At 45.1% G+C, this 27,544-nt stretch overlaps 1 protein-coding gene across 6 annotated transcripts in view; it reads right to left on the reverse strand.

Annotated features, from left to right (window-relative positions):
• Positions 1-6,262: 6,262 nt before the first annotated feature.
• The window catches only part of STXBP5L (syntaxin binding protein 5L), a 3,950,894-nt gene continuing 3,929,612 nt past the window's right edge, over positions 6,263-27,544 (reverse strand). For all 6 annotated transcript variants that reach the window (XM_069635832.1, XM_069635831.1, XM_069635829.1 and 3 more), the window contains one exon: positions 6,263-8,845. In XM_069635832.1, coding sequence (XP_069491933.1) covers positions 8,804-8,845 — 42 coding nt within the window. In that variant the 3' untranslated portion in view covers positions 6,263-8,803. The remainder of the gene's footprint in view (positions 8,846-27,544) is intronic.

Below are 27,544 nucleotides of genomic sequence, written 5' to 3' on the forward strand. Positions count from 1 at the left end.
CTGCTAATCATATTTCCTTTAGGTACGTTTCTTTGTCTGACTTGGCTACATTGTAGCATTCACAATAATGCTCTCTATGCTTTATAACACTTACTTTTAGTACGTAGTTTTCTTTTTCCTAGATGGTTATGTTTGGGACTGGAAATATACAAATAGGAGTAACCAGACCTTCTGCAAGCAGATTTCACTAAATAAATAATCAAGCTCATTTGCCCCATGCTGATACCATGACATGAGATGTATGACACGTTACCTTTTAGCATCATAACTCTTTCAAGTAAACCACCTTCCAATGGTGGCTTAAGTTCTCAATGAGGTACTTGGTCTAGTCATTTTTTAAAAATTGTAGAACAAAACTATAACTCCACCACCATTCTGGCTGTTTCCAAGCATTCCAAGACTATATAGAACAATTGGCTTACCACTCTTTGTCCATATGGGTATCCATTTTTAGAAAAACTACTGTTGAGCTTTTTGCCCCTTTGTCTTACCCTGGCACACACATAAAAAGGTATTCCAAAATGATATAGCTAAAATAAAAAATAATTAAATAGGGTCCCATGGTCCTGATGAAGGCGACATATTCATATATATTGCCGAAACGTATTGTTACTTCGACCCCACAATTAGTTCTTGACGAAACCATGTCATTCAACTCAATACTCTTTTAAGAAGTCAGTTCAGAGCTTCTGTAATCGGTATAAACCCATTTTTCTCTCTATAAATATTATGCACAAAGTTAGTCATTCCATATGATGTATATACAATTTTGCTATTTTCTTTCTGAAACATAGACTTTGGTTTTTTGTTTTGTTGCCTTTGATTGTGGAAAACATATCTTCGTCATTTGTGCATATTATCTTTATGTTCATCGGGTTATGTGACTTTAGATAACTATGTTAGGATTGATTTTTACAGCATAAAGTATGTTGTGAAAAATTGATAAATACTCAGAAATGAATCTGAGATCCATCATGTGGTAATTTGCTGAAAAAGAAAATGGGCTTATCTGTGACTAACTACAGAGGTATGCAGGTTCTTTTCTCTTTTGCCAGGAGAAACCTGCATTCATATGAGAAATCGCTCTAGATCTATTTGATTATTTAGTATTTACTTTGGTTGATCTCCCCAGCTCCCGTTTTTGTTGGGGAGTCCTCCATCCAGTGTTAATCTAAAGAATTCCCCTGTCATGATGTATTCAGTATTCAATTTGAACTCTGAGGAGCCAGAAGTCCTGGTTTCTGCACCTGGTTTTCTCACCTGGCCACATCTTTTTTTTCCTGTGCTAATTAACGTGTCTCTTGGTGAGTTCCTCTATCTGTAATATAAGAAGTGCTCAGAAAAGTGTCTAAAGCGCAACAAATATAACTTGTCCATTTGTTTTTGTATTAACATACCTAGCAAAGGTGTTGTATGATGGACCGAAACTATTGGTACTCATGCTGCAATTTATTTGTGGGAGAGGTTGTATTAGTAGAGCAACACACATAAGGTAACAGCCAATCAGTAGAATTGCTGGGTTGGCAAGTCCAAAGGTACCCCTGAGAGCCATTCTGCAGTGTACCTTCTACCATGGCATGTAAGATCAAGCAAAGATTCTTTTGCGGTACAGACAGCAAAGCACTTCCTTCCACAGAACCACTCTCAATACATTTTGCAAGTAACATCATATGGCACGGATGTAGGCATGCAAGGAGTAGTCAGCATTACTTATCAACTAACAACTGAGGTGGGGGTCTTCACCGTTCGGTAGAGGCCAGGGGCCCCAGTTACAGCTCCAAGCAAAGCCTTTAACATGGACCCTGGCGCTATTACCAGGTGGTAAAGTGCCCTTCCTCCCTTACACCAAGGGCTTTACAGATATTTGCAACCCGGCATCATGCTTTCTGGGGTGCCGCTACCTTTCTGTAGGATGTGAAACAGCACAGTGGCCATTTCACAAGATAAACTACCAACGCATTTTGTAATGGAGAAGGGAATTTCTCCTAGTTCTTTATTCCTTGCCATGTCGATCGTTGCAGAAGCAGGCCAATAAGGTGTGAGGCAGCAGGATTAACTGGGTGTGGGGAAATGTGGCCATGGAGCTGGGAGGCAGTGAGGGGAAGGTGGCAGGGGGTTTAATGAAGGTTGTTGCCAGAGAGGCAAGGGGGTGGTATCTCGCTGCTCAGGGGGCGTGGATGGCGAGTATATACCATGTGGTAACACCCACATTCAGAGCTCCTTGATTGGCTGCTGTAAAAAGTGTGACAAGGACTACACAATTTGCCCCAAAGGGAATCCAATTTTCTTTTACATGTGTACTAGAGTGACAAAGGAAAACCTGCAGATAATGAACTAGGAAAAAGATAGGCTTTCGGGTTGACCTGTAAGCTAAGAAAGAAACATTGGGGTCTTCCGGAATTCCATGTTGTGCATTTTGCTTAATGTATTACGGAAGATAGTTTCACCACGAAGCACTGATTCCAGCAAATGAGCAGCCGCCCCAACATGTACTGTGCTCAGGAGGAACCTTGAGCTGAGCTGCCAGAGACAGCAAAGATTATGAATGGCCATGATTCTCTGGAATTTCTCACGCAACACATAGGTCAGTGTCAAAGACATCCTGGTGTAACATGTACAGCTCCTTATGCTCATTGCACTGTGCAATTTGAATCAATGCAGAGTGTCTAGTACAGGGGTATCATGGACATGGGATCAACAAAAGTCTTGTGCAAGGAAAAGTTGATAATGCATTAATTTTGTTCACACCAAACAAGGATAACGGCTTGGGTAACGTCAGTGTTTGAGGACTCTCCTAGTTCCCTTAGAACCATGGTCCATGCCTCTCCCCTAAACTAGACCTGCCTTTGTTATTGGAAACAGAAACTCTGTCTGTGGGCTTTAAAAGGTCCTGCACTTCTGCCTTGGCCTTCCTTTGGTCTTTTTCGGCTATTGTGGATGGGTCAGGATCCTCCAGGACTTGTAGAATAACTGTTCCCACACTCCAGGTTCCCTGGGTCAGCTTAACAGGGTCTCGGCATCCACCTCTTCTAGCACAGTTGGTCCCCGGGGCATTCAGACTCTCCTCCCCCACTTCTTTTTAATAACACATTTTATTGGTTTTTAAACATACATACAATACACCAACAGATCCCCTCCACACAACCCCCGGGTTGGTTCATCACTCCATTCCTCTCTTGCCGCTATGCACTTTGCTTTCGGGATCTGCATTTCTCACCATGTCCCGTATAGTGGTCGTGTCCATCTCTTTTCCTTTTTTAACCGGCGGGGTCTACATCACATGGTGTTCCCACTTTCCCCACATCTTGATGGCTTTTGCCGGGCACCCCCGTGCTGTATAGATTCTATGCTCTTTCGCTGCACATATGTCCATTTCGTTTGACCACAGGGCCACTGATGGGCTTTCCGGGCCCCCCATTTCTGTGCTATATCGCGTTTCATCAGGCCCATTGCAGTGGAGAGAAAAATACCCTCCCATTTATTCGGGATATTCTCATCTGGGGCCCCCAGTAACATTGTTGCAGGTTGTGGGATTATTGTGCGCCCCAGGGTTCTTGTTAGCAGTTGACAGCATTGCACATAGAAGGTCTTGAATTTAGGGCATTCCCAGAGAAGGTGGATGAAAGTGCCCTCCTCCCTCCGACATTTCAAACAGTTAGGGTCCTCCGCTCTTCCCCAGCCAAATAGGGCCCCTCGGGGGTAGTACACCCTGTGGAGCATCTTAAGTTTCCTCCCCCACCTTTGACGTACAATAACCTTTGAACCTCTTCTGTGCTATGCCAAGAACTTTAGCAGAAGTGGAGGTCTTTGAGTAACTCTCCCTCCACTGCCCTCTCTTTTGCCCCCCCGCTCCTCCTATCCTCTCGCTCTCTTTTTCCCACCATCGATGCTCTACTATCTTTTCTGTCCATCTCATCAACGCCATTATCTCTCCTCATTGACTCCACTCTTCCTTCTCTACATCTCGTCTGCTACTTTTACTCTTTTCCACCTCCTCCGCACCTCTCTCTCTCCCCTTCACCTGCCTCATCCACACCTCACTGGTTTTTCTCTCTTGGACAACCTCATGTCTTTTCTCTCTACTTACCACCTCATCCTTTTCTTTTTCTACTCTTTACCTCCTTGCGGCACTGCTGCACACTACTCTACACACCAACTCCTAACATACACACCACTTGGCTTGTCACCTCTCATTTTATACTGGTCTTCTGACAGTTTTTGGATCCTGAATCGAGGACTAGCTTCAACTGTGGTTGTCTGAAGGTTTCGTGATTTGGAGTGGGGTAATTGAACTACCATTTCACCATCTGAATGTGATAGTGCAGGGTTTTGTTGGGTGGCACTGCACACCCAAGACTTAAAATACATTGTCTGTCATATTGGAATCACTTTCTGCGTGAATTGTGTACATGCAGTACTTAGTGCGAGTCATGTCTTCTATTAATCTGGGCTTGTGTAAGTTAATATTCTTGTTTCCTAGCTGAGACCCATGAATGGCATAGAGAAGAGTCCATAGATCGCCTCACTAACCTTCTTTGTGAATGTCGAGTGTTCTAACCTCTTAATTTCATTAACCTTACTGTATATCTTGCAGACATCAAAGGTGGTGCACATGCGAGGATTTCGTCCTTTCCCTCAAACTCTGTGATTTTACTGCAGTACATGTATGTTTCCAAGGTGAAGAAAGTGTGTTTTCCCATTAGTAGGTTTGGTTCTGCATATAAGGATGTGAATGGAGTGGGAACCTGAAGGTCTCCCTTATGCCGCCTACGCTGTCTGCATCACATACTTTGTCATGGGGATCGGTGGGCCACATGTTCCCGACGACCAAAGTGAGAAAATAGCCTGGATGGCTTGATCTGCACTCTTTGCAGTCTTGTAATTGAGATAATCCTGCCACAATATTATACCCTTGCATTCAGGAAAGCATTAGTTGAAGTGATCTGCCATGGAATTTAAAAGAGCAGAATCTACGTCATACCTTTTTTTTTTTTTAGAAGAAATTGGTCCTCTGTACAGCATTTTGATTACACTCAAAAGAAAGCTCCACATCGGAAATCATGCCAAAGGTCTTCAACTGGCTGATCGGGAGGATTTCCCCCAAAAGATGAGGGCCAGCGATAATTGTTGAATCTGGTGGATCCTCCCTCAAAACCCAAGATCTCAGTTTGGAAGTGTTAATTTCAGCCTAAAGTGGCCATGGTTGAGCCCCGGTCTATCCTTCATCCGGAGGAGGACCTGGGTATTATAATCATGCATGTAAAAGCAGATGTTACAGACATGCAGCAGCACTGCAAGTGGCACAAACAAGTATTAAACACATGTGATCCATGCTGTGTCTTGCAGCACTCCACATCTGGAAGTATAACACTGCAATCAAAAGGACAGTATGGCTCTGGTGTGAAACAAAATACTTTAGCCACAAAATGGCAGAGGACCCTATTCCTTCTCTAGCCAGAAGAAGCACCCTACCCCTGCACTAGCCAGGCGACTGAGGAGGACTGTGTGAGAGACAGTGTTCATCATCTCTAGGTCATTTCTTAGATTATATTAATCATGGTCCTAGAGTCTTGAAATAGTTTCCTGATGGGAAATTGGTTGCTTCTTTACCTTGGTTTTAAATAGCAGGCTGGGAGCACATCAACATTGACATTTTCGTTGTTATAAAACAGCAGCTAGAGAGCACAGACCGCTGCAATATAGCTTCATGGCTGCCCTCATAGAGCTGTCAGGGCAGCCATGAACCTGTTCTTCCTGCTGGAGTGGGCAGGACTGGGAACATGCCCACTCCAGCGGGTCTCTCACTGTATAATACATTGTTGGATCGTGAATTTGGGCAAGACCTAGCCCACTGAGACCTCAGTTTGTATCTGGGAGGATATTAATCCATGAATGTTCATAACATCATGAGGTATTGTAGGGTCTTTGAAAGGACTGATGTATGACTAATGCTTTTAAATAAATGTCCCAATGTCTCTTGGAGCAACTTTGTCCGTATGTTAACGGTTCGAAATTCTTTAGCAGCTGGATGAAAAGAAAGACAGTGATGTCCTGGGATTCCTGACACAGAAAATAAAACAGATCTTAGAAGTTACTGATTACCACAGTCGACTCAATTGACTCGGGATGGTGGGGGATATTGTCTATTAAGCAAGAACACATGTTCAGAAATTGACCAGTGAGCACCTGTATGCAGGATTGGAAACACAATAAAAAAGCATGACAATACAGAGATATAAAATAATGGTGCCAGTCTGTGTGCTTAAGCAGGTCTTTTTTTTAATCCCTGACGCCCCGCAAGTCAACATGGAGAAGTGAAAACATCATAAAGGCAGCACAGCATCGCAGGAATGTTTAATCGCAAGAAAAGGTGTCCTCTAGCCACCGTCTCTAGATGGTTTGGAGTGCTGGTATAACCCAAAGAGACTGGTGTATGTATGACATGTGCAACAGTGGTCCATCAGCTCGCCACTTCTGTACTCAGGAGGACTTCTTCTTTATAGACAAATGCATTGCATTTTTATTACAGTAAGTAGGGTTGTAGGCTTACACACATCATACAGTTTAAAAAAATGGAATTGTTTTTAACTTCTGCTCAGGAATGTCTGCATATGGCCATGTTCCCCCACCCACGATCGCCAGTATTGGGCCGAGGTCTTGCAATCGGGTGTTTTTAGAGAACTCTGATGAAAATGCCCAAAATGGTGATCTTAGTAGTGCCTAAAGAAAGGTCCATGGTGTTCGCTGCTAATTGTCGAGTTCAGGTACAGATAGGCGAATGGTGTACCACCTGTTCGTACTTGACATTTTTGAAGGCATTATTTAGCTTTAAAATTCAGAAAAGGCCATCTGACAAATAAAAAAACTCCACTTAACCATTTTTTGAGTGGTCCTCTAACAGGTTTCTTTTAGTCAGAGTTACCATTCACATGGTGAATTTTGTACCGAGAACCATGTCTGTATTATTCATATTATTGTCAAGGATTTCTGCTTTAGAACATCGGATGTCAGAATCTACCTAACAATCAGTGAGAAGGGAGAGCAGGTCAAATAAATTGTGCACAATGTTCACGCTATCTCACCTTATGCAGACATTGGTTACGCATTTTTCCTGGTTGTTTCTATTTCCTTATTTCCTGCTGTTAATCAGCACTAATATGGCCGACTGGAACATTTAATGTGTGCAGGTGAGTGGAGCGTTAGACCACTTTTGTTGGTAAAATCCCACACTATCAGCAACTGTATACATTTCTTTCTATATGAATTCAAGACCTGGTTGAAAATAAAAAGAAAACATGGGAAAAGTGGCTGTAGACATCCAAGTTGTTAGTTGTTCCCATATGTGTGTTAGTCACTTAAATAGAAAGTGTTTCACCCATGGAATGCTTGCTGGAATCTCTTCAGAGTTCAACGATGCACACTGCATTTGCGTCTCGCTCTATGAATCTTTTTTTGAGATCTGTGAATTTGTTTGAACGTTTTTTTTCACCTTTCTTCCTGGGCTGAGCTCATTTTTCTTGTACATATCCTTGTAATGCATTTGCAGAAAATCCATTTGATGAGTGACTAGTTATTTCCATTGGTTCGCTGAAGCTCCGCCCCATTGAATGACTATTATATAAATACTGGCTTTTCTGCAGAATTAAGGATAATGTATATGCCATCTTTGAGTTTCACTGATGTGTAGGTAGGCTGGTCAGTTCATTGCAGGATCTCTCTGTGATAAGTTTCATTCAATAATGTTACCTTTCGACAATTTGTATACTTCTTCTGTTTTCTGTTATTGTTAGCCATTAATGATTTCTCTCGATGTTCTGTATTTTTTGTTGACAGACTTCTTTAAATACTTCAGATTCTTCTTGAGCTGATGATGACATGGGCTAGATTTGCTGTCTAACCTGGCAAAATGACATTCTACCAATCAAATGCACTGCTGAAAGGTGTCTATGGTAAGACAAATCAAGGCAAGCGTGTAACGGGAAAGGGAGATTTGGCTATTCTTGCTGGAGGTTTGTCGGGGCACTCCTCCTCCAGCTGTTGTTTCAGGTTGTGGTGCAACTCATGGGATTGTGCTGTCCTAACAAGGATCTGTAGTTTTGTTATCCACGCTCCTGCTACATGTCCACTTTTGTGGCAGTCGAGGGGACTCACTGTAAACGGCATCCGCCATTGGGGAAAGAAATCATAACGACACTGTGTGTTATCGAAACAGCATTTCCGAGAACACACGATAGCAGCAAATGAGAAGAAAACTTAAATGGAACCACCCCCCTACCAAAGGCTGGTGTCGAAAATGAACTAGGTGCTTGCGATGCAGATTTTAAAAATAGAATGGACTTTTCTTTTTGTTTTGTTTTTTTAAAATATTTAGTGTAGAAATAAATCCTTTTTTTCTTGTCACATGCTTCCTTCATTTGGTCAAATTTTGTCATGCAGAGTTTTTTTTACATTTGTTTGTTTTCCTTTTTATAAGTGTATTTAACATTCTAGTCTGTACAGGTTAGTTATTTTTTCCATAACCAGAAAAAGACTCCCCATATTCCTTAAAGGTAAACTATCGGAAAATCTACATGCCCAGGAGACTGTTCAGTTGCTTTTAGAAAAAAAGGCAGACTGCAGCTCTAACCAAGTCACGGACTGTACATTTATAAGGTCCATCCTCTAGGCTGTCCTCCCTTATCCTGCACAAGGTACTGTGTACCTCCCTCATGGGTTGTCCAATGAGCTGAGTTATCCTTCTGGGATTTGGCTGGTTTTGCAGATGGGTATTTTCCAGCAAAGAAGGTGACACTTCTTCAAAAGTCTAAAACTGGTACCACTTCTTGTCTTTGTACTTCAGCATCAACTGCAGGAGAAGGGGAGACAAATATAATACATGTCAATTTAGCATAGACTCGCCACGTCAGTACATAATGTTAATAAAATATTTGAATTTGAGGAGTGGGAACAAGAACGCAAAAGAGATGGATAGAAACACAAGAACTTTACATGTACCAATTTTGCACTTGACGAACACCACTATTGGGGCACCACTGACTATGCAAAGTCTCACTTTGAATTTAGAAGGCAAACATCCCTCACAAAATACAAACTTGGAATCAAGCAAAGAGCTGAGGTTCTGACCCAGTTCAACATTTAAGACAGGGTTACTTTCTAGCTTGCTGAAACATGTGACCTTCCAAAAGCTCACACAGAAGATACATGTATTATGATGCAAAAATGTGAACCTGCATATGAACTGAAACACTGGAAATATGAACTTTCCATTGAAGTTCATGGGACATAGGAGCAAAAGTAAGAGGGGAAAGTTACTTATCTTTAATCCGGGTTCTCCATCACAGGTATTTTCATTGAATCTGTAAACTCTGAATAGCTCTGCGCAGGGGCGAGACCTCTGAACAAATTCTATCAAAGAGAGAAAACTATCTTTTGTCCATAGTTGGCATAATTATGAAATTAGGTCTATAGTGCAAGTTGGCCCCTATTAATAGCACATGTAGAGGCAGTGCCTACTTAACCAACTCATTGAAACTGCAACCATAGAGCAACAGATCCTGTTGTTCCTTGGCCTCAATCGTGCAGACAAGAGGGAGGTCGTCTGGGGACTCCTGTTCTGCAATGGGAAGGTCAGTGGCAGCCATGTGCAAACTCAATTCAGCAGCCCTTCAGTGTTTCAGCTCCTCATGTCTGACAGCAACTAGCAACACCGCGGTTCTCGGATACCACTCTCGACTCTCCTCGCATCTGGGGTCCAGCACTCTGTTGAGGTGGATCAGGCTTGGTCAGTCCTGCTTCAGGGTAGTCTGGAGGATCTTCCTGGCGCTCGAGTCCGACTTAAAAGCAACGCACACAATCTGGTGTTCCTCTCCCTGCCACTTCGGTTCCAGCTGCAGCAGCAGCAGTGGAAGTACAGCCAGCTCCAAGAGGATATCCAGACAGGATTACTTTGGAGTTGATTGGTCCCACCAACTCAAGGGGAGAAGTCGTCCTTGCAGGGCTTCTCTAGTCGAGGCGAATTCGGAGCTTTAGCACAGCAGCAGGGCTTTACCGGGCAAACCAACAGTCCAGAAGTTGCAGCAGGCATCTCTTCCAAGTTCTTCTTTGGATTGCTTTGTCCAGTGGTCGACTCTGCCTTCCAAGCTAAAATGCCTCGCCTTTTATGCAGGTTTCTCCCATTCATTCCAGCCTAGTTGTCAATCACAAGGCAGAAGGCTGTCCTTGCCGGACAGCCAGCCGGCCACTCACCTTTGGGTGCATTCCTGTAACCAAGGGGATTAAGCACAGGGAGTGTCGGGCACCTCCCTCACTTCCTGCCCCCTGCCAGACATACTGGAGCCAGAGGTGGACTTCACTCGTGAATCCTGCCAAAGACAAAGGTGCACAGTAAATCTCAAGAAGGACCTTTCCAACAAGAAATGGGGGGAAAAAAGAAGACCAGGGCCATTTTGATGAAATAGGCACCCATGGGTGCCTTACTGTGTCTGTGAACGCAGCAAAAACACACAATGGCAGTAAAAAGTAAACCACTGCCACCAGCCATTAATTGGCATAAAATGTAACATAAAAATGTTACATGAGAAACTAGACAAAGGGGATACTAAGTAACCCTTCCAGCACCCTATTGTAAGATAGTGTGTGCTGGGTGTAGAAAGCTACAAAGTGTAAGTAAAGTCAATTTCACTTTACTGCTCTTGGAAACAGTAGTTTCACCAAGAGAAGGTATTTAAACCTTTGGGAAATCTAAGAGACTTCTCTGTGCCACTGTGCTGAAGGTGCTGTGTGTCGCAATGTAAAAGATGATGCCTATGGAGTTTGTCAGGCTCCAAAGTTAAAAAGAAACACAGAGTCTAAATCACAATAAAAATTAATAAGAGAGTGAGGAAAAGACTCACTCTCTCCAGGTTAGAAATTAAAAGTCCTAAAGTCCAGCAACAGAGCTGGTGGTCTCCAAGGTAGAAGGGTATTAGCACATTTTTAAGAATTATCCCTAACACTCGTCCCCCAAAGACTAAGGGACAGAAGGATTTAATCCACTCCTGGATGAATCTCCTTACTCCAGTTGGTCATACTTTCTGGAGAGAACATCAGAATTTAGGCGATTACACCCTGACCTATGTCCTATAGTAAAATGAAGGCTGATTGACCATCTTAACAATTTAGTATTTTCCCCTTTCATCTACATTAACCATCTCAAGGGTTGGTGGTCTGTTTGAATTACAAAAGTAGACCCATACACGTATGGTCTAAACTTCTTCAAAGACCACACAATGGCAAAATATTCACAGTCTATGGTTGCACACCTTGTTTCTTGGTGCTTCAGTTTCCTACCGATGAAGCAAATAGGGTGTTCCCTGCCTTTCTCATCCAGCTGACTCAGAACTGCACCTATACCTGTATTGGAAGCATAAGTTTGTACAATAAGGATTGGTTGTAATCGGGAGCTCTTAAGACTGGCGCTTGACAAAGGGCTTTCTTAAGTCCTTCAAATGCCTTGGTGCACCCCTCATTCCACCTGACCTTCTGGGGGAATTTGGTTGAGGAGATCACATTCTAGTTCTCTATGAAGTTCCGATAGTAACAAGTGAGACGTAAAAAGGCTCTCACCTGGGCTTGAGTAGAAGGGGTGGCCCAGTCTTGTACAGCTTGTTCTTTGCTAGGCAATGGTCTTGTTTCACCTCCTCCTACCTCATGTCCAAGGTAGTAAACTTTACTCTGACCAATTGGACACTTACTTGCCTTTATGCTCAAATGGGCCTGCTCAAGAGCCTGAAATACATATCCTAGGTGGTCAATATGCTCTTTCCAAGTAGGGCTGAACACTGCAATGTCGTCCAAGTATGCCATGCAGAAGTCCTCCATTCCATTCAGAACATGATTTATCATCCTTAGGAATGTAACAGGTGCATTATTTAGTCCAAAAGGCATTACCTTAAACTGGTAGAGGCCTCCTGGGGTGGAAAATGCAGTGTTCTCCTTGGCATGGTCTGTCAGAGCTATTTGCCAATAGCCTGAGGTTAGGCCAAATGTACTGAGGTACTTGGCTGAACCAAGTTATCAACCAGTTCATCTGTCCTAGGTAAAGGATGGGCATCAGTTGTGGTGACTGCATTGAGAGCTCTATAGTCCACAAACAATCTCAACTTCTTGGATCCTGCCTTTGGCCCTAGAACGACAGGACTAGCCCATGGACTTATAGATGGCTCTATTACCCCGAGATCAAACATCTTCTTGACCTCTTCCTTTATGTTGGTTCTTACATGGTCTGACATTCTGTATGCCCTGCTTTTTACAGGTAGACAGTCACCAGTGAGAATATTATGCTGGCCCCAAAGGGGTCAAGCCTGGTGTCAATGAAAACAGGGAGGCAAACTGGGTTTAACAGAACCTTGCACTCTTCCTGTTGGTCCAAAGTCAGATCAGAAGAGCGATTTTTCCCATCTAAAGGCTGTCCCTTGAGAAGGTCGGGTAGAGGTTCACTCTCCTCCTCCTCTTGATCTGATGCTAAGAGCAAAGCTTCCAATTATTGGTCTGGATACATATGCCTTTAGGCGGTTGGTGTGAAAGACCCTGGGGGCCTCCTTGGGATTGCCCAAGTCAACCAAGTAATCGACATCTCCAAGTTTGCCCATAACCTTGAAGGGTCCAATCCATTTGTCCTGTAAGGCCCTCTGCCTTGTAGGTACCATAACGAGAACTAGCTGGTCTTGAGTAAACTCAACCATGTTGGCCTTCTGGTCATGCCAGTGTTTGACCAGATCCTGACCTGCTCTTAAGTTTTCAGAAACTTCGGTCATCATGTGTGTCATTCTCCTTCGGAGACCTAACACATAGTCAGTGACTCTTACTGGCTTGTGGGAAGGAGCGCCCTCCACCCTTCCCTGATTAAGGCCAATGGATCTCCAACCGGATGACCATAGAGAAGCTCAAAGGGGCTGAAGCCAACCCCTTCTTGAGGGACTTCTCTATAAGCAAAGAGAAGACATGGCAGTATAAGGTCCCACTTTCTTCTAAGGGGTTCTTCTAAAGCAACTATCATGCTCTTCATAGTTCTATTAACTCTCTCCACCAACCCATTGGTTTGGGGATGGTAGGCTGTTGAGAACTTGTAGGTCACTCTAAAGTTTTTCCACACGGATTGCAAGTAGTGGGACATAAAACTGGCCCCCATGTCTGAGATAACCTCCTTAGGAAATCCTACCCTGGTAAAAATACCAAGGAGGGCCTTAGCCACTGCCTTAGCAGTAACAGTTCGCATAGGTATTGCTTCAGGATACCTGGTAGCATGGTCTACCACAACCAATATAAATCGGTTACCTGAAGATGTCGGAGGCTCTAGGGGACCAACACTGTCAATCCCTATCCTCTCAAAAGGTACTCCCACCACTGGGCGAGGCACCAAGGGTGCCACGTTCTTGGTTCAACTCTTGCCAGAAGTCTGATAAGTGTGACAGCTTCTACAGAATGTATCTACATCAGACCTCATTTTACGCCAGTAGAAATAAAGAGAAATCCTTTCCTTGGTCTTCTTAAAACTTAAGTGACCAACTAACGGAATCTCATGGGCTAACTGTAGAAACTGAGGTCTCATCTCCTGAGGCACTACACATCTTCTGTAGTCTCCTGAGGTAGACTATATAGGCTCATTGTAAAGTAGGCCATCCTCCCAGTACAGCCTATGCTTCCCTGGCTCTTGCCCTTCCAGCTGGGAAGCTGCCTGTTGGCCAAGTTCTTCAGGGGTAGGACAGTCTCCTTGACCTCTGTTGAAGTCTGCCCTACAGGGCCAGCTTCTGCAAGCAAAATCTGCAGCTCAGGAAGGTCTTTAGGATCCAGATGTCCAACAGGGGGAAGGTCTTCTTCCAGTTCTGTTTCACCAGTAACTGTTTCACCATCCTCTGGTTGGTACACCCACTCTGCCTCAGCTGGTGGAGGGGTCATAGGTATGACATTGGACTGTCCTCTCGGGATGTCCTTGTTTTGTGCACAGGGGTGATACTTTTCTTTCTTCCTGAGACATTGGGTTTCCCCTTTGTCTCTTTCTTCCTGGAATTAGAAGTTTGTGCTTCCTGTGGAGTAGGTGTTATAGGTACCTCTGTAACAACCCTTTGAGAGTCATCTAAAGTGAGCTCTCAGGCCTTCTAAGTCTGCTCCTGATACATTTTTCTGGGAGTTATGGGGGTGCTTGATACAACTCCTAGAGCTTTTAAGTCATTCCCCAGCAGGACTCTCCCAGGTACCCCATTCTGTACACTGACAGGTATTCTTACAGTCATATTGTTGCACTGGATGAGAGCTGGTAGTATTGAACCCATCTGGAGAGGGCCTCCAGCAAGTTTAGTGGGACCTTTGGGTGCCTTAGCAACATCCTCACGTTTGAAAAAAGTTCCATCCACTACTGTAATGCTGACCCCAGTATATTTAATGACGGGGGTCCCCTGTCCATTGACAAGTACACTGTTCTCGTAATATTCTTTTGTGTTATCTGGAATAGAGTTATACACATCTACATTCTGTTGTTCCCACAGGCCCATGGACACTAAAGAAACACTGGCTGAGGCGCCAATGGGGTCTTCAGCCAACAGATGAAAGTTTCCACTTGCCATATATACTTCTCCCTCTGAGATGAAGGCTAAGGAGGCATTGTGGACCCCTGAAGGTGTCATTTGACCCACATGCATAACATTTACCAAATGTTTTCTGGAATGGGGGCCTCTGCTGACCTCCCTCTGGTTTAGCACCAGAGGTTTCGCTAGACTGACCTGGTTTCCCATATGGTTTACCCTTCTTATGTTTGTGGCCCTCTTTTAGATGGTTGGATTTAGAATTATCTTTGTCATCTTTCTTGTGCTTTGTCCCCTTATCCTTTTTGTGAGTGGCCCCAGAATCCTTGTGAGTAGCACTGTTGGCAACCCGCAAGTCAGCAGCCTTTGCTAGCTTCTTGGGATCAATCTCTTTTGAGACAGCCAAAATTGCTGTCTCAGCTCAGAAGAGCAGGCATCAAAAATAGATTCCAAAAAAAACAGATTTCTCATTCCTTCAAATGCAGTTACTCTGTAACCCTTAACCCATCTATCTAAGTTTTTCAAACATTCACAGACCCAGGTAGCCTAAGGGGTACCATCAGTCTTTTTGAGGGTCCTAAACCTCTTAAGGTACTGAGAAGGAGTTTTCCCAAACCTGGCTATCAAAGCCAGTTTCACATTCTCATACTCTGTTAATTCAAGTTCCTCCACCTCCATTACAGCATCAGTTGCAACCTGGGGCAGCCTAGACAAAATCCAAGGAATCAACTGATTCCCTGTGAGACCCTGAATCCCATGATTGTATTCAAAAGCACTCAACCAATCCAAAATATCAAGTTTTGGATCATACATACTCACTGCGTCTTTGGGTAGGCAAGGCCTCTTTAGACTGGAAGACCTAGAGTACTCTGGGATAGAATCATTTTCAAGAGACATTTTTTTCATTTCAAGAGCATGTTGCATTTCTAGTTCCCCGAGTTTGATGTCCTGATGTTTGGCTTCAGTTTGAACCTGTATTCTTTTAAATTCCAATTCAAGTCTCATTTTTTCAAGAGACACATATTCTGAACTCCGTGATGGACTTTGTGGGGTCCCAGTGGACAAAGGGTGAAGCAAAATGGCAGGCTGAGGCATAGAGGGGTTCCTATCCTGGGACCCCTCTGGTTCTTCTAAGACATTAGAGTTAGACTCTGAATTATCATCCTCATTATTAATTTCATATTTTCTGAATTAGTAGCGGTTACAGGCCTACTATTCAATCTTTGGTGATCTAACAACCTTGTAATCAATTCATTTTACTTTCCTTTAACAGAGAGATTCCTGATGCTACCCACATCTTTCAGTTGATCTACTGTTAGAATAATCAGGCCTTCCTGCTTGAGGTTATCCATGTTACAATTGCTATTCTAGTGGAGCCTGGTCAGGTGAAGGTTTTTAGTTGAACAAAAGTAAAGCAAACACTCTTATGTAACAACTGTACAATAGATCCCACCTCTGCCACCAGTGTTACGCAAGATTGTATGAAGTACCCGTTGGGTGCACTACAATAACCTTGTCCTTCTGGCAATAGGGACCCAACCTTTGGTATACGTCTGAACTAGACATGTTGGTAGTATGGCTGAGCAGCCAGCCCTATCTCAAGAGGGGTCAATGTGAGCAGAAATGTTGTGGCACAGAGTTTCACAGTAACAGTTATTCCAATAAACTCTTACACTAAAGGTTTCTTGATAAAACTATTATTAATTTATTTCACAGTCAGTTGATTAAGCCTTCTTCAGAAGGGAGCAATATATGTAACACTTATAATACACTTCAGAACACACTCTGTTTTTCCAAATCAGATGATACCCATTGGGGATGGCACAGAGACATTTCCTACACCCTCAGGTGACTTAAACAGCTAGGATACTGTCGACATTGATTTATCACTGGTACATTTAGAGCAATACTGAGTTTGGTGTAAAGGAGAGGAATAAGAAAAGGTTGACAAATAATTCACAAACAGGTAAGTACTTTTAAAAACCTTCCAATGTCAAAGAAGTTTAACCCTTTCCTGAGGAAAAGATAAAGCACAGAGTCAAAGGGAAGAAGAGTCTCTCAGGGAGCCAGGACAGCCAATGTTAATTGCACAATGTCTAGGGGAGCTGAGATCTTCTTTTTGCAGGTAGGTAAAAAGTCTTGCACAGTGTTTTTAGAAATGTTTGTAGAAAATAGAACACTTGAAGGGCCACACGCTGGGAAGGGCAAAGCTATAACAACTCTGCAAGGTAACCGAGACAGTTCTCAACTGAGAGCAAGCAAGACTACACAACAAGAGGTCAGTTCTCTTAGACTTTACAGTACCTAGAAATGGATCCAGCTGGCTTCTGTTCCTGTACAGTTCTGCAGATCCTGTTTTCCTGGGCCTCAGTCGTGGGGACAAGAGGGAGGATGTCTGGGGACTCCTGCTCTGCAATGGGAAGGTCAGCGACAGCAATGGGCAAACTTCAATTCAGCGGTCCTTCTGTGTTTCAGCTCCTCGTGTTTGACAGCAAATAGCAACACTGCGGTTCTCGGATACCACTCTGGACTTCCCTCGCATCTGGGGTCCAGCACTCTGTTGAGGTGGCTCAGGCTTGGTCAGTCCTCCTGCTTCAGGGAAGTCTGGAGGATCTTCCTGGCGCACGGGTCCGACTTAAAAGGAACGCACACGATCTGGTGTTCCTCTCCCTGGCACTTCGGTTCCAGCAGCAGGAGCAATGGAAGTAGAGGCAGCTCCGAGAGGATGTCCAGAAGGGCTTACTTTGGAGTTGATTGGTCCCACCAACTCAAAGGGAGAAGTTGTCCTTGCAGGGCTCCAACTAGTCGAGGTGAATTCGGAGCTGCAGCACAGCAGCAGGGCATCACCGGGCAAACCAACGGTCCAGTTCGAAGGTGCATTCGGTACGGTTGTCTGAGCGCAGAACATCTTTCATATCTTCGATGCGGTATTGGGATGATACCAGGTGTCATGAACAGCGCTTTCTTGCTTCTCTTCCAATATGACAGAGGTGAGGGGGTGGGCTCCATGAGTGATGTGTACATCTGTGTATATCTGCTTCTTTACACTTGATTGATGATAAAAAAAAAGATTGCAATGCCAGATGATCTGTCCTTAGCTCCAGTACGATGATGTTGAAGGACTTCTCTGGGTCTTACCACAGACTGATCACTGAAAGATTCTGCAGATGAGCTCCCCATTCTATCAGCAATGCGTTCATGAGCAGAGTGACCATTAGCTACAGCTGTCACAATAGAGCTCCACTCAAAGATGTTGGTCCTATTGAACCTGAGATGGGACGCAGATAATGTCCTTCAGGTCCAAGCTAAACTGAGATCACTGTCTTCTCACGGATCACTGTAGCGATGCATCCACAGTCTTGCTTCCAGGACTATGAAGATGTAGAATGCAATGAGTCCAAGCATTCTGAAAATCCCAGCTGTTAGTACCTTATTTGGTTAGAAGAGGGCAATGATGATCTGAATGCTTGTTATTCTCTCATAGTGGAAAGGGAATGCCTAACTCCATATTCAGAACTGCCACTACAAACTGTGAACGCTTGGAGGGGTTCAGAAAGAGCTACTTTCAGTTGGTGGTGAAGCTTACGGGGTGTCCCTACATCCTGCAGGGTCTCCTCTTTGGTCTGCACATTCCTCCTGCGCTGATGAGCCGCCACCAATGGCATTTATTTAATGAATACTCTGGAGGCCAAACGTGAGCCGTGTCAACTGGTAGTGAGTGGTTCCTTTCCACCACAAAACAAAGTTACTTCTGATACTTGGGTGAATAGGGACGTGAAAGTACGTGTCTTGCAGATATTACAACACAAACCAGTCATGTAGCTCCAATGCCTGGAGAGTCTGTGCCAGGGTGACATCTTGAATCAGTTCTTTCAGAGGACCTTGTGGAGGAGTCTCATCTTTCTTTGCAACTAGAAAGTAACAGGATTACCAGCCTTTCACAACTTCATCTAGTGACACAAAAGATTTCCTGCAACAGGAGCAGTTCCAGAGGAGGCATACGCAAATGATCTGATTTTGGCAATGCTTTGACAGAAAAGGTCGGCAGCAACTTTGGTCCAAGATCTGGAGAAACCATTTGTCCATTGTTATTTCTTGGCAAGCCTTTTGAAGAGTCAAATCCGGCCCCCTACATGTAGCAGAGAGGGGAAAATGAAAGCCGTTTTATTGTTCACCCCAACGGCACTGAGGCTGCTGAATTGAACATCTGTGCACCTCTTGCCCTCTGAGGGTGGTAAGGCTTCCACTAGCATTACGCTCCGGCTGCTGCAGTTGCTGTTGCGACCAGCCCCTATCCCTAGGTGTAAAATATTAGGGATTGTGTCGTCCCCTGAATGAAGACGAGAAAAAAGCAGATGTCAAGAGCTCAGGTATTTCGCTGCCTGAAGAGAGTCCTTAAATATCTGGAGACCTCTGTCAGCTATGGTTGCAAATAAGATGGAACTGTCGAATGACATCTCCATCAATTTAACCAGACATCTTAAGTAAAATTGATTGTCCTGTTAAAGAAATGGTACTTTAACACTGTCCGCAAGCACATTGCGCAGCCCACACAGTTCTTGTAATTTAATCTGATCACAAAGATGTTGCATGCTGTATCTTTGTCTTCCTGGACCAGTCAAATGTAAGACACCTAAAAATCCACTAGTTAAACAGCATCCCATAATGTATGGGCGTGCCTAGCAAGGAGGAGGCTTTCAGTGCCGAATTCCAAAAGCAACAACGTGCTACCCCAGAGCATCCAATTCGGACTACCTGTCTGGTGGAGTAGATGGAAAGGCTGTGGCCCTTGCCCCCAAAGTGGCAGCGTGAATGAGCAGGCTCTCTAGTGACAGATGAGCTGCGAGGAACACTGTTGTCCAGGCAAGCACCTTGCTTTGGTGACAAGTTCTTGTCAATGCAGGGAATGGTTGCACCATACAGGAAGCAATGTGTCAGTACAATCCCACTGATGGGCAGAATGGCTGCAGAATGTCTGTAATTGTATGTGTTGGGATCTGTTCCACAACGTTCACTAACCCTTTGGTGTCTACCACTCTATTATTATTCACTTATTCATTTCATTTGTAAAGCGCGTAAGCCCAGGGGCGTCATGGCGCTTTTGCGACACCAGTTACACTGAAAACCAAGGTTCTGAGACAGTGCCTTGCAGTACTCAGGGGCATACAAACAGTAAAAACAAGAGTCAAGGAACTTGAAATATCTCAAGCCTCTTCTTCGTATTCTGCGATAGTCGGTTAGTCTTAGGCAAATAGCGAGGTTTTTAAGGCCTTTTGAAATGGCCTGTAGGAAGTTTCTGCTCTTAGGGTGGTTGGAAGGGCGTTCCAATGGTTCAATGCCACAGTCGGGAAGCTGGAGCCTCCTTGTCTGGCTCTTTTTACTTTTGGTCGGGTCAGGCGATGAGTGTGGAAGGACCTTACCGGTCTAGTAGATTTGGTTCTCACAATTTTCTGTGACGGGTATTGTGAAGCTTTGCTGGGTAAACATTTGTGAGTGATTGAGAGAGTGAGTTCTGAATATAATACTTTCACAAATAGGGATCCAGTGAACTTTTTCTCTCACAGCTTTTAAGCGCAGCCCGCAGAGCGTTGTTTGATTGTCTGCATTTTGTTGATGTTCTGTATGGAAGTCCCGGCAAATAGGGCGTTGCAATAATCCAGTCAGGCACCAGTGATTGCTCGGACGATAGACAGCTGGTCGGTATCAGGAATTGTCTAACTGTGTCAATGAGTTTGGCTGTGAATGCTGCTGAGGAGGCGATCGCATTCACTTGTTTAGTGAGGGTGAGGGATGCATCCATTTGTACCCCCATTGTTTTTACAATTGCTGAGACAGGGATCTGCATCCCGTCTATCTTGAATGAGGAGAACTGAGAGTTGAGTGTCTTCAACAAGGCAGGGGGTCCCACCAGTAGCATCTCTGTCTTTTTGTCATTTAGGCCCAAGTCGTTTGCTGCCATCCAAGCTTGTATAGTTGCATACATTTTGTTAATGGTGAGGGAGCAAGCGTCGAACATCAAATGAAAATAAGGCAATCCTTGTGGCGTTGTGTCAAAACAAAAAGGGCCTATGCTAAGAAACCTATTGCCAAACCTTACAACTAATACAAAAAGGATGTGGGATAGTTTTCAAGAAAAGAAAGAATTGTTCATGAATAACATATCAGGATGTGGTAGGTTGGGTCTTTCTTCCCCACGTTTTGAGCACAGGCTAAGGTGGGATCTTGGAGCACAGTACATCCTCGAGCTTCCCCAGCCCAAGACAAAAGTTCCACTTACAGCTCTCAGAACCGTTGATGGCCAAGTCTCGTTTCTCTTGAAAGTCTCTTGCCTTCGAGGGCCTGATGTGTTCAAATAAACATACAAAATAAGTTCCTTTAACACAATGAACGTTTGCTTCCTAGTTTCACTTATGATGAGGATTCTTCCTCCCTGCGTCCCACTCTTCCGGGCACTGACCCCTGTTCCTATTGATATCAGGGCCTCACTGGTTGTGTCCCCTGGTTCCGAGAGCCTGATAGATTTGCCAATAACCATAGAACAAACAAACAAAAAGTTATGTTTTACATATTTCTCGGGTGATGGATTCATCCCTGGGCCCCCCTCTTATGGGTGCAGACCCCTCTGTGCTTTCAGCCTCCGTCCAACGGGTTCACTCTGGCTCTTCTCGGGTGATGGATTCACCCATGGATCTCCCTCGTTTGGACTCAGATCCCCCTCTACTGAGGGTCTTGTAAAAATGAACTTTGGGTGATAGCTTCACCCCTGGATCTCCCTCGTTCGGGCTTGGACCCTTCTCAAATCTCAATGTGCCTCATTCAGACCCTGCTGGTATGGAAACAAGGGTGCCGGTAATCTGACCAGCTCTGTTGTTTCCGGACCGGCATATTACAGGTTTGCCTGCTGGAGCCGCAGTGCCGACAGGTCTGACCCTGCCCGGCACAGCGCAGCCCCAGTAGGCAGACCCTTCACGGGTGCAAGTGCTTCCATGTCCACATTCCCATAGCGTCCTATGGGACTCTATGGGAATGTGGAAGAACATTTTACCGGCACCTGACTTTCCGGGCTGCCAGGGTTGTAATCACCCAGTAGCACTGGGAAGTCAGGCGCCAGTAAATATTTACGAGTCCAGTGGCAACCCACCGGTAGCACCGACACGGTTACCTTGGGACCCGAAATGAGGCCCAATGTCTTCTTAAACAGATCGTAGTGGACATCCCTCGGCCAGGGTTCACATTTGTCAACGCACTGTTTCCTGGGACTTTAGACTTTGCCCCCTCTTCGTTAGCATCCCTCGGTCGGGTTCACTCTTGCCAACTTCATATTCAGATTTGTTTGCAGGATTCACTTCCCTTGCTTTCTCACATTTCTTAGGTCAAAGGCTTTCGACTGTACGGGGATCTTGCTTGACCTACTGTATGACCACTTTGACCTAACTTGGCAGCTCTCCTATGGCCCTCAGACGGGAATCGATCGGTGTCTCTCGAGTTAGCACCCATGTGGAGCCGGTTCCCTCTGTATCTGGTCTTCCCTTAACACTTTTACAGTTCTTTGAACTTAGTTCAACTTGCCACTTTGCGTCTTTTATTCATCACAGCCCGGCTCTTATCGGCTCTCCCCTCGACTCACCGGCTGTGATGAACCGATTGACTTTCATTGTAACTTGAGTCAAGGCCGGTACCATGGTAGCAGGAGTTTCCCTTGCTCCGGCTTATCAACGTTGACATGCTCTGTGTACCGTTGGCATCGGTTGCAGCACACGTGGGCTATAGTCCTTGGTCTTATGATTCCCTCTGCAGAGGTTTTGCAGGACTACGTCGAAAAGGGCAAGGTCATGTCTCTCCTTGTTAGCCTCTCGATATTTGCTGCCCTTCTCCTCTTGAACTGCTGTACCTGGATAGCTGTCTTGTCGTTCGGTTTGCCTTGCTCGTACTGTGCTCTCTTGCTCTACCTTTAATCCCTGTGGGGAAAAGGAAGGGCTGTCAGGTGTGTGTGATTTAAGTCAGTTGCCTGACGCTGAGGTTGGGACATGTTAGGTAAACAGCTCTTGGGTTAGTCCTTTGGTTTTTATGTCGGGAAAAAGTGTTAGAGTCGGTAAAGGGGAGAGGTTTTGAATATTGTGCATGGAAGGACAGGGAAGAGGTGTTATATGTAATTATAGCCTTCGTCCTAGGGGTTTTGTTAAATTCTCAAGAGTCAGACTGGTAAGGGTTGTGGGGCAGACATGAATAACCGGGATCATGAAATGAACACGGGGGATTGTGGGCACTGTAGTTTTCTGCCATAATAGATTAGGTGTTCGGAAAAGAATAACCAGAGGGACGTGGAGCTGTAGGATGGGGAGTAGTCGAATGGAGACCGGTGAGATAAGGATTCTGGGACTTATGGGTTTTGAGGGTAACGGGGTGATAAGATGTTGTTAAGGGAACTTCTTTGGGTGGAAGGGAGGTAGATGTGCAATAACCAAGGAAAACCTCAGGGACTTCGTCCCCCTCACCCTCCTCGGTATCGAACTGCGTCTCCCTTTGGGTATTCCACAGAGCATAACCCTGGGCTCTCTTACCCAGGTGATCCTCCCTCGCTCGTCCACCCCCAGGGTTGAAATCTGAGAGCGCCAGGCCTCCCGTTGCCACCTGAATAAGGGTCTCCCGAAGTCTACTTGGGAGAATACCCTCCGGTTTCTCACAGGTGTCACCAGGATAGTTAGTGTAGGATATGCCAATGACGTCTAGGAGGCCGAATAGGGGCTTGGTGAAAATGTTGTAGGGGGAAGACGCATGACCCTTGAGGGATGCCACAGGGTATGGGTATTGGCGGTGCACTAGCATACTCTGAGAAAACTCTCATAGAGGCTACCAGGATGTGGCTTAATGTGAGATGTTAGATGGATCTGTGAGGTGGTGGCACAGGAGGAGGAGAAGAACGAGGAGCAGGGGGAGGAGGAGGAGGAGGAGGAGTAGTGCAGGGCTGTCCTCGCCTCTAAAGAAATTCAACTGATTTTTCAGGTCAAGGAGCGCTGATTCCATGCCGTGGCCCGGAATGATCTGAAATAATCTGAAAGCCCCAAAATTTGGGCCCAACCGAAAAAGAGGATCAGTTGCAATCTATGAGTCTGTGGAGGTACATAGGCAGTTTTCCTCTTGGTAGTCTCTAGCTGCCGTAAAGACTCATCTTGACCACATTCCTCTGGCCACTTCTACTGTCGCGTGTTAGATAAGGGTTGGAAGTCTGATGATATAGCCTCTACATACTCTTCCTCCTCCTCTGGGTCATCAAAAATATTGTGGAAATCATTTTCTAGGCCCTACTCCTCTTGGGAGCACTAGATTCAGGACACAGGGGGGGCTTCCAACAGTGATGCTAGCACTGGTGCTGACAAGGTAGGCTCTGAACCACCTAGCACCAAACGGGACAGGGCCACCTCCACCAGTGCTGATGCATCAGTCAAAAGGGCTGTATGGCTTAATGTCTAGTAAACTGGCTCTGTCGGGGAGCACAGCGTTCTGAACTCTTGAGCGTATGGCAGCAGCTTTTGTCAGCAGCTTCTCTGTACTCAGCCCCTTCCTTTGGAACAGTGGTGGGGACAGGAGCAGTAACAACTCCAGGGTCTGCTCAAAATTCTTCTGCATGGCTTGCCTGAAATCCTCTCATTCCTTCGGCGTCATGGTCAAGATTACCTTCACAAGTTGTGACTCCTCTTCGTCAGAGTCAGTATGATGCCTATGTCAGCTCTGCTTGCAGGAAAAGAAAGTGTGAGTGTGCGATGAAGACGGCTCATTTCTAGAGTGGTGGTGTCTCTCCTGTTCTTCCTTTCCATCTCACGGCAGCGCGACCGACCAGTATCTGGTTCAGCAAGGGAAGTCTTTGGAGGGTAAACGGCTGTGGGACTTCCCCTGCGTTGTTGTAGAAGAGGCCAAAAATAGCCTGATCACTAGTTTCATGACAGGCTTAGGCGTAATCTTTTGTCAGGATTTGCACTCCTCAGCGCTGTGATCTTTGCAGAGGCAAAAGAAACACAAAGAGTGTAGATCCATCACCAAGAAAAACTCGACTGAAGTGACTAAAGGAGTAGAATGTTCCTTGAGCATTATACAGAAAAAAGGAACTGAAGAAATGACGCCAGCGGCTATATGGTTGTGACGTCACTGCCAGCAGGTGTCAGCACTTTGGGCCTGTGATCGAGCCGGCTTCCGAGCCACCTTCTGCCATCTGCTGGATGAGAGAAGAGTTTTCAGAGCTGACTGTCGAGATGAATTTTTAAAATGACGAAACTCTGGGAAGAATGTATCTATTAGAAAGAGGTTACACAAGCAAAGCTGAACACAGACACATTTTCTGCTGTCCCATTTTCAATTACATGATGTAGATGAGAATGGTTGGATGGTGTTAATATGTGACATGCTATTAGGATGCCATGTGGAATACTGTGAGATGAGAACCTGCGTAAATGTTTTGATTTTGTCAGTTAGACGTGAACCCCTGAGGAGTGGATTCCTACTGGATGTTTCCCCTATATGTCTTAACACTTGCCTGACGTTATTTGGAACAATCATAATAAAGCTGCATTCCTCTTGCCTGTGTCTTGTGTCCTATATCCTGAGCATTTTTAGACCAAGTCTTTGGAAAAGAACAGGGGCTTAATCTGCAAGAGGTGCTATGGCATCTAAGGCCTAAGAACTTCTTGCAGGTCGGTGCTTGCCCGGAACAGACATTGCAGGCCACAGGCTTTCTCTGGGGGATTAACGATTAAATTATTCTATTTTAAACGGATTGACAAATTAGTGAGAAGCTTGTTAGTGGTAAGAAAGCTTTCAACTAGTATAATATTGTTGGAGCATTTGGATTCTAATAGAATATATTTAGGAAATAGTTGACCATAGACATGGATGAGTACCATCCACACATGTATCATAATAAGGCGACATAAATTGAAGTTTATGAACTCTGAATTATTTATTAAAACTGTAAATCGAGTAGAGCCGTACTTAGCTGGCCATCTCCCAGCTTACTCTCCACATTGAATCTGTTGGTTGTCTCCATGACCATCAGTCTGGCTTCAGAGCTGCCAGAAGCCCAGAAGTTGCTCTCCTGAACACCCGTAAAGTTCTGATCTCTAACCTTGATTCCAATATTCCTTCTGTCCTCATCCTCCTTGATCTTTCCTCTGCTTTTGTGGTCAACAACGCCATCCTGATCAATCGACTTCGGGAGAACCTCGGCATCACGGATCAGGCCCTGGAGCGGCTGAACCTCTTCATCTTGGACCGCTCCTCCCAGGTCCAACTTGGTCTCTTTCTCCCCGCCACCGCTCTCTCTACCTGTCACATTCCCCAGGGCTCTATCCTCTCACCCTTGTTTTCCAACCTCTACTTGGCCCCTTTGGCCCTACATTCTCCTCTAATTTTCAGTGTTACGCGGATCACACTCCGTTTCCTTCAGCCTCCCCTCAGCCTCCTCTCCTCTCTCACTCATTCCTGACTGTCTATTCACCTTTCAGGATTGGTGTGCCTCCAGCAATCTCTGCCTTAATGCCAGTAAGATGAATATCCTTCTCATTGAGACCCCTACCGGTGCTTCCCCCCCCTCTCACTCTGGTTGCCTGCCTTGGGCCCTTTTCCTTCGCCTTCCTGCGAGGCAAAACACCTTGGTGTCATCTTCAACTCCACTCTCTCTTCCTCTCCTAACATCTTGGACGTCACCAAGAAGTCCCACTACAAGCTGTACCTCCTCAAAGGGACTCTTCCCTTTCTCACGTTGCCCCAGAATCTCACCGTCTCCAGAGCCCTGGTTCTCTCTAGGCTGGGTTTCTGCAACAGCCTCTTTCACAATCACCCTTCCTCTACTCTCCACCCTCTGCAACTAATCCAGAACAGGACTGCAAGACTTATCCTTGGCCTCAAGCCCAGTGACTATCTCTCCAGCCCTGAAATCTCTCCACTGGCTCCCGGTGGCTGCAAGGATCAAGTTCAAGACCCTTTGCATTGTCCACAAGGCTTTCTGGGGCCGGGGCCCACACTACATCCAACGCTCCCGTGCAAAATTCCTTCCTTCTTGAGCCCTAACCCTACATTCCCTTGTTCTCCTTGCACTACCCAGAGCCGCTCTGCACCGGCTGCACTTACTCACAGCATTGCTGCCCTGTTTTCCCCTCCCCTCTCCCTTGAACTCCCCCCTCCCTTTCTCATTGCACTTCTCATACGATCTGAATTACACAAGGCCTAGTAAGATCGTTTGTCTTGTCCTCCCTCTGTCTTCCCTCCCTTGTCTTGTCATGCCTAGAAACACTTGTGTACAGGCATGTTATAAATAGCCGTTAAAATAGCTCAGCGGATTGAGCGCTCGCTGCTGCGATCTGAGCGTGCTCTGCAGGTTGCAGGCTCGAATCACGGCAAGGCCAACTCAGCCTTTCATCCTTCCGAGATCGATAAATGAGTACCAACTTCGGGTGGGTGATATTGTATGTAAATATGGGCTCTGTAAAGCGGTTTGGATTAAGGCGCTATATAAATAACACATCATTATCATTATAAATGACTTATGTCATATATCATATCATAGTGACAAAAGACTAGTTGGCAGGTTCTGATCATGGAAGGATGACTGGTTCGAACAGGATGTAATACGTTTACAAGGACTTCCAAATGGATTGGAGTGTGATGTATTAACACGAGTCCGGTGTCAGCTCGTAACGCCCCCACAATTCTCCAATTTCGTGAATCTCTCAAAACATAGCTCTTTCAACAACACCTGACCAAGGCCTAATTCCAAAGGACGCACATACCGATGCACAGACCGCACAGTACTGCGCTACTGTTAAAAGATGCCAGCCTAAATGCCGGCTACCCACAGGCTGTACAGCGCTCTGCTGCTCTCGAGCTAGGTCAGCGCTTTAAACAATAAAATACAATAATAAAATAATGTAATGCGACTTGTCTGGTTAAAAGTATGTATTATTTCCTAGGATAATGGTGAAAGTAGTTTGTTTAGT

The sequence above is a fragment of the Ambystoma mexicanum genome, chromosome 7p (genome assembly GCF_040938575.1).
Source record: "Ambystoma mexicanum isolate Mex_15411 chromosome 7p, UKY_AmexF1_1, whole genome shotgun sequence".
Taxonomy (NCBI): domain Eukaryota; kingdom Metazoa; phylum Chordata; class Amphibia; order Caudata; family Ambystomatidae; genus Ambystoma; species Ambystoma mexicanum.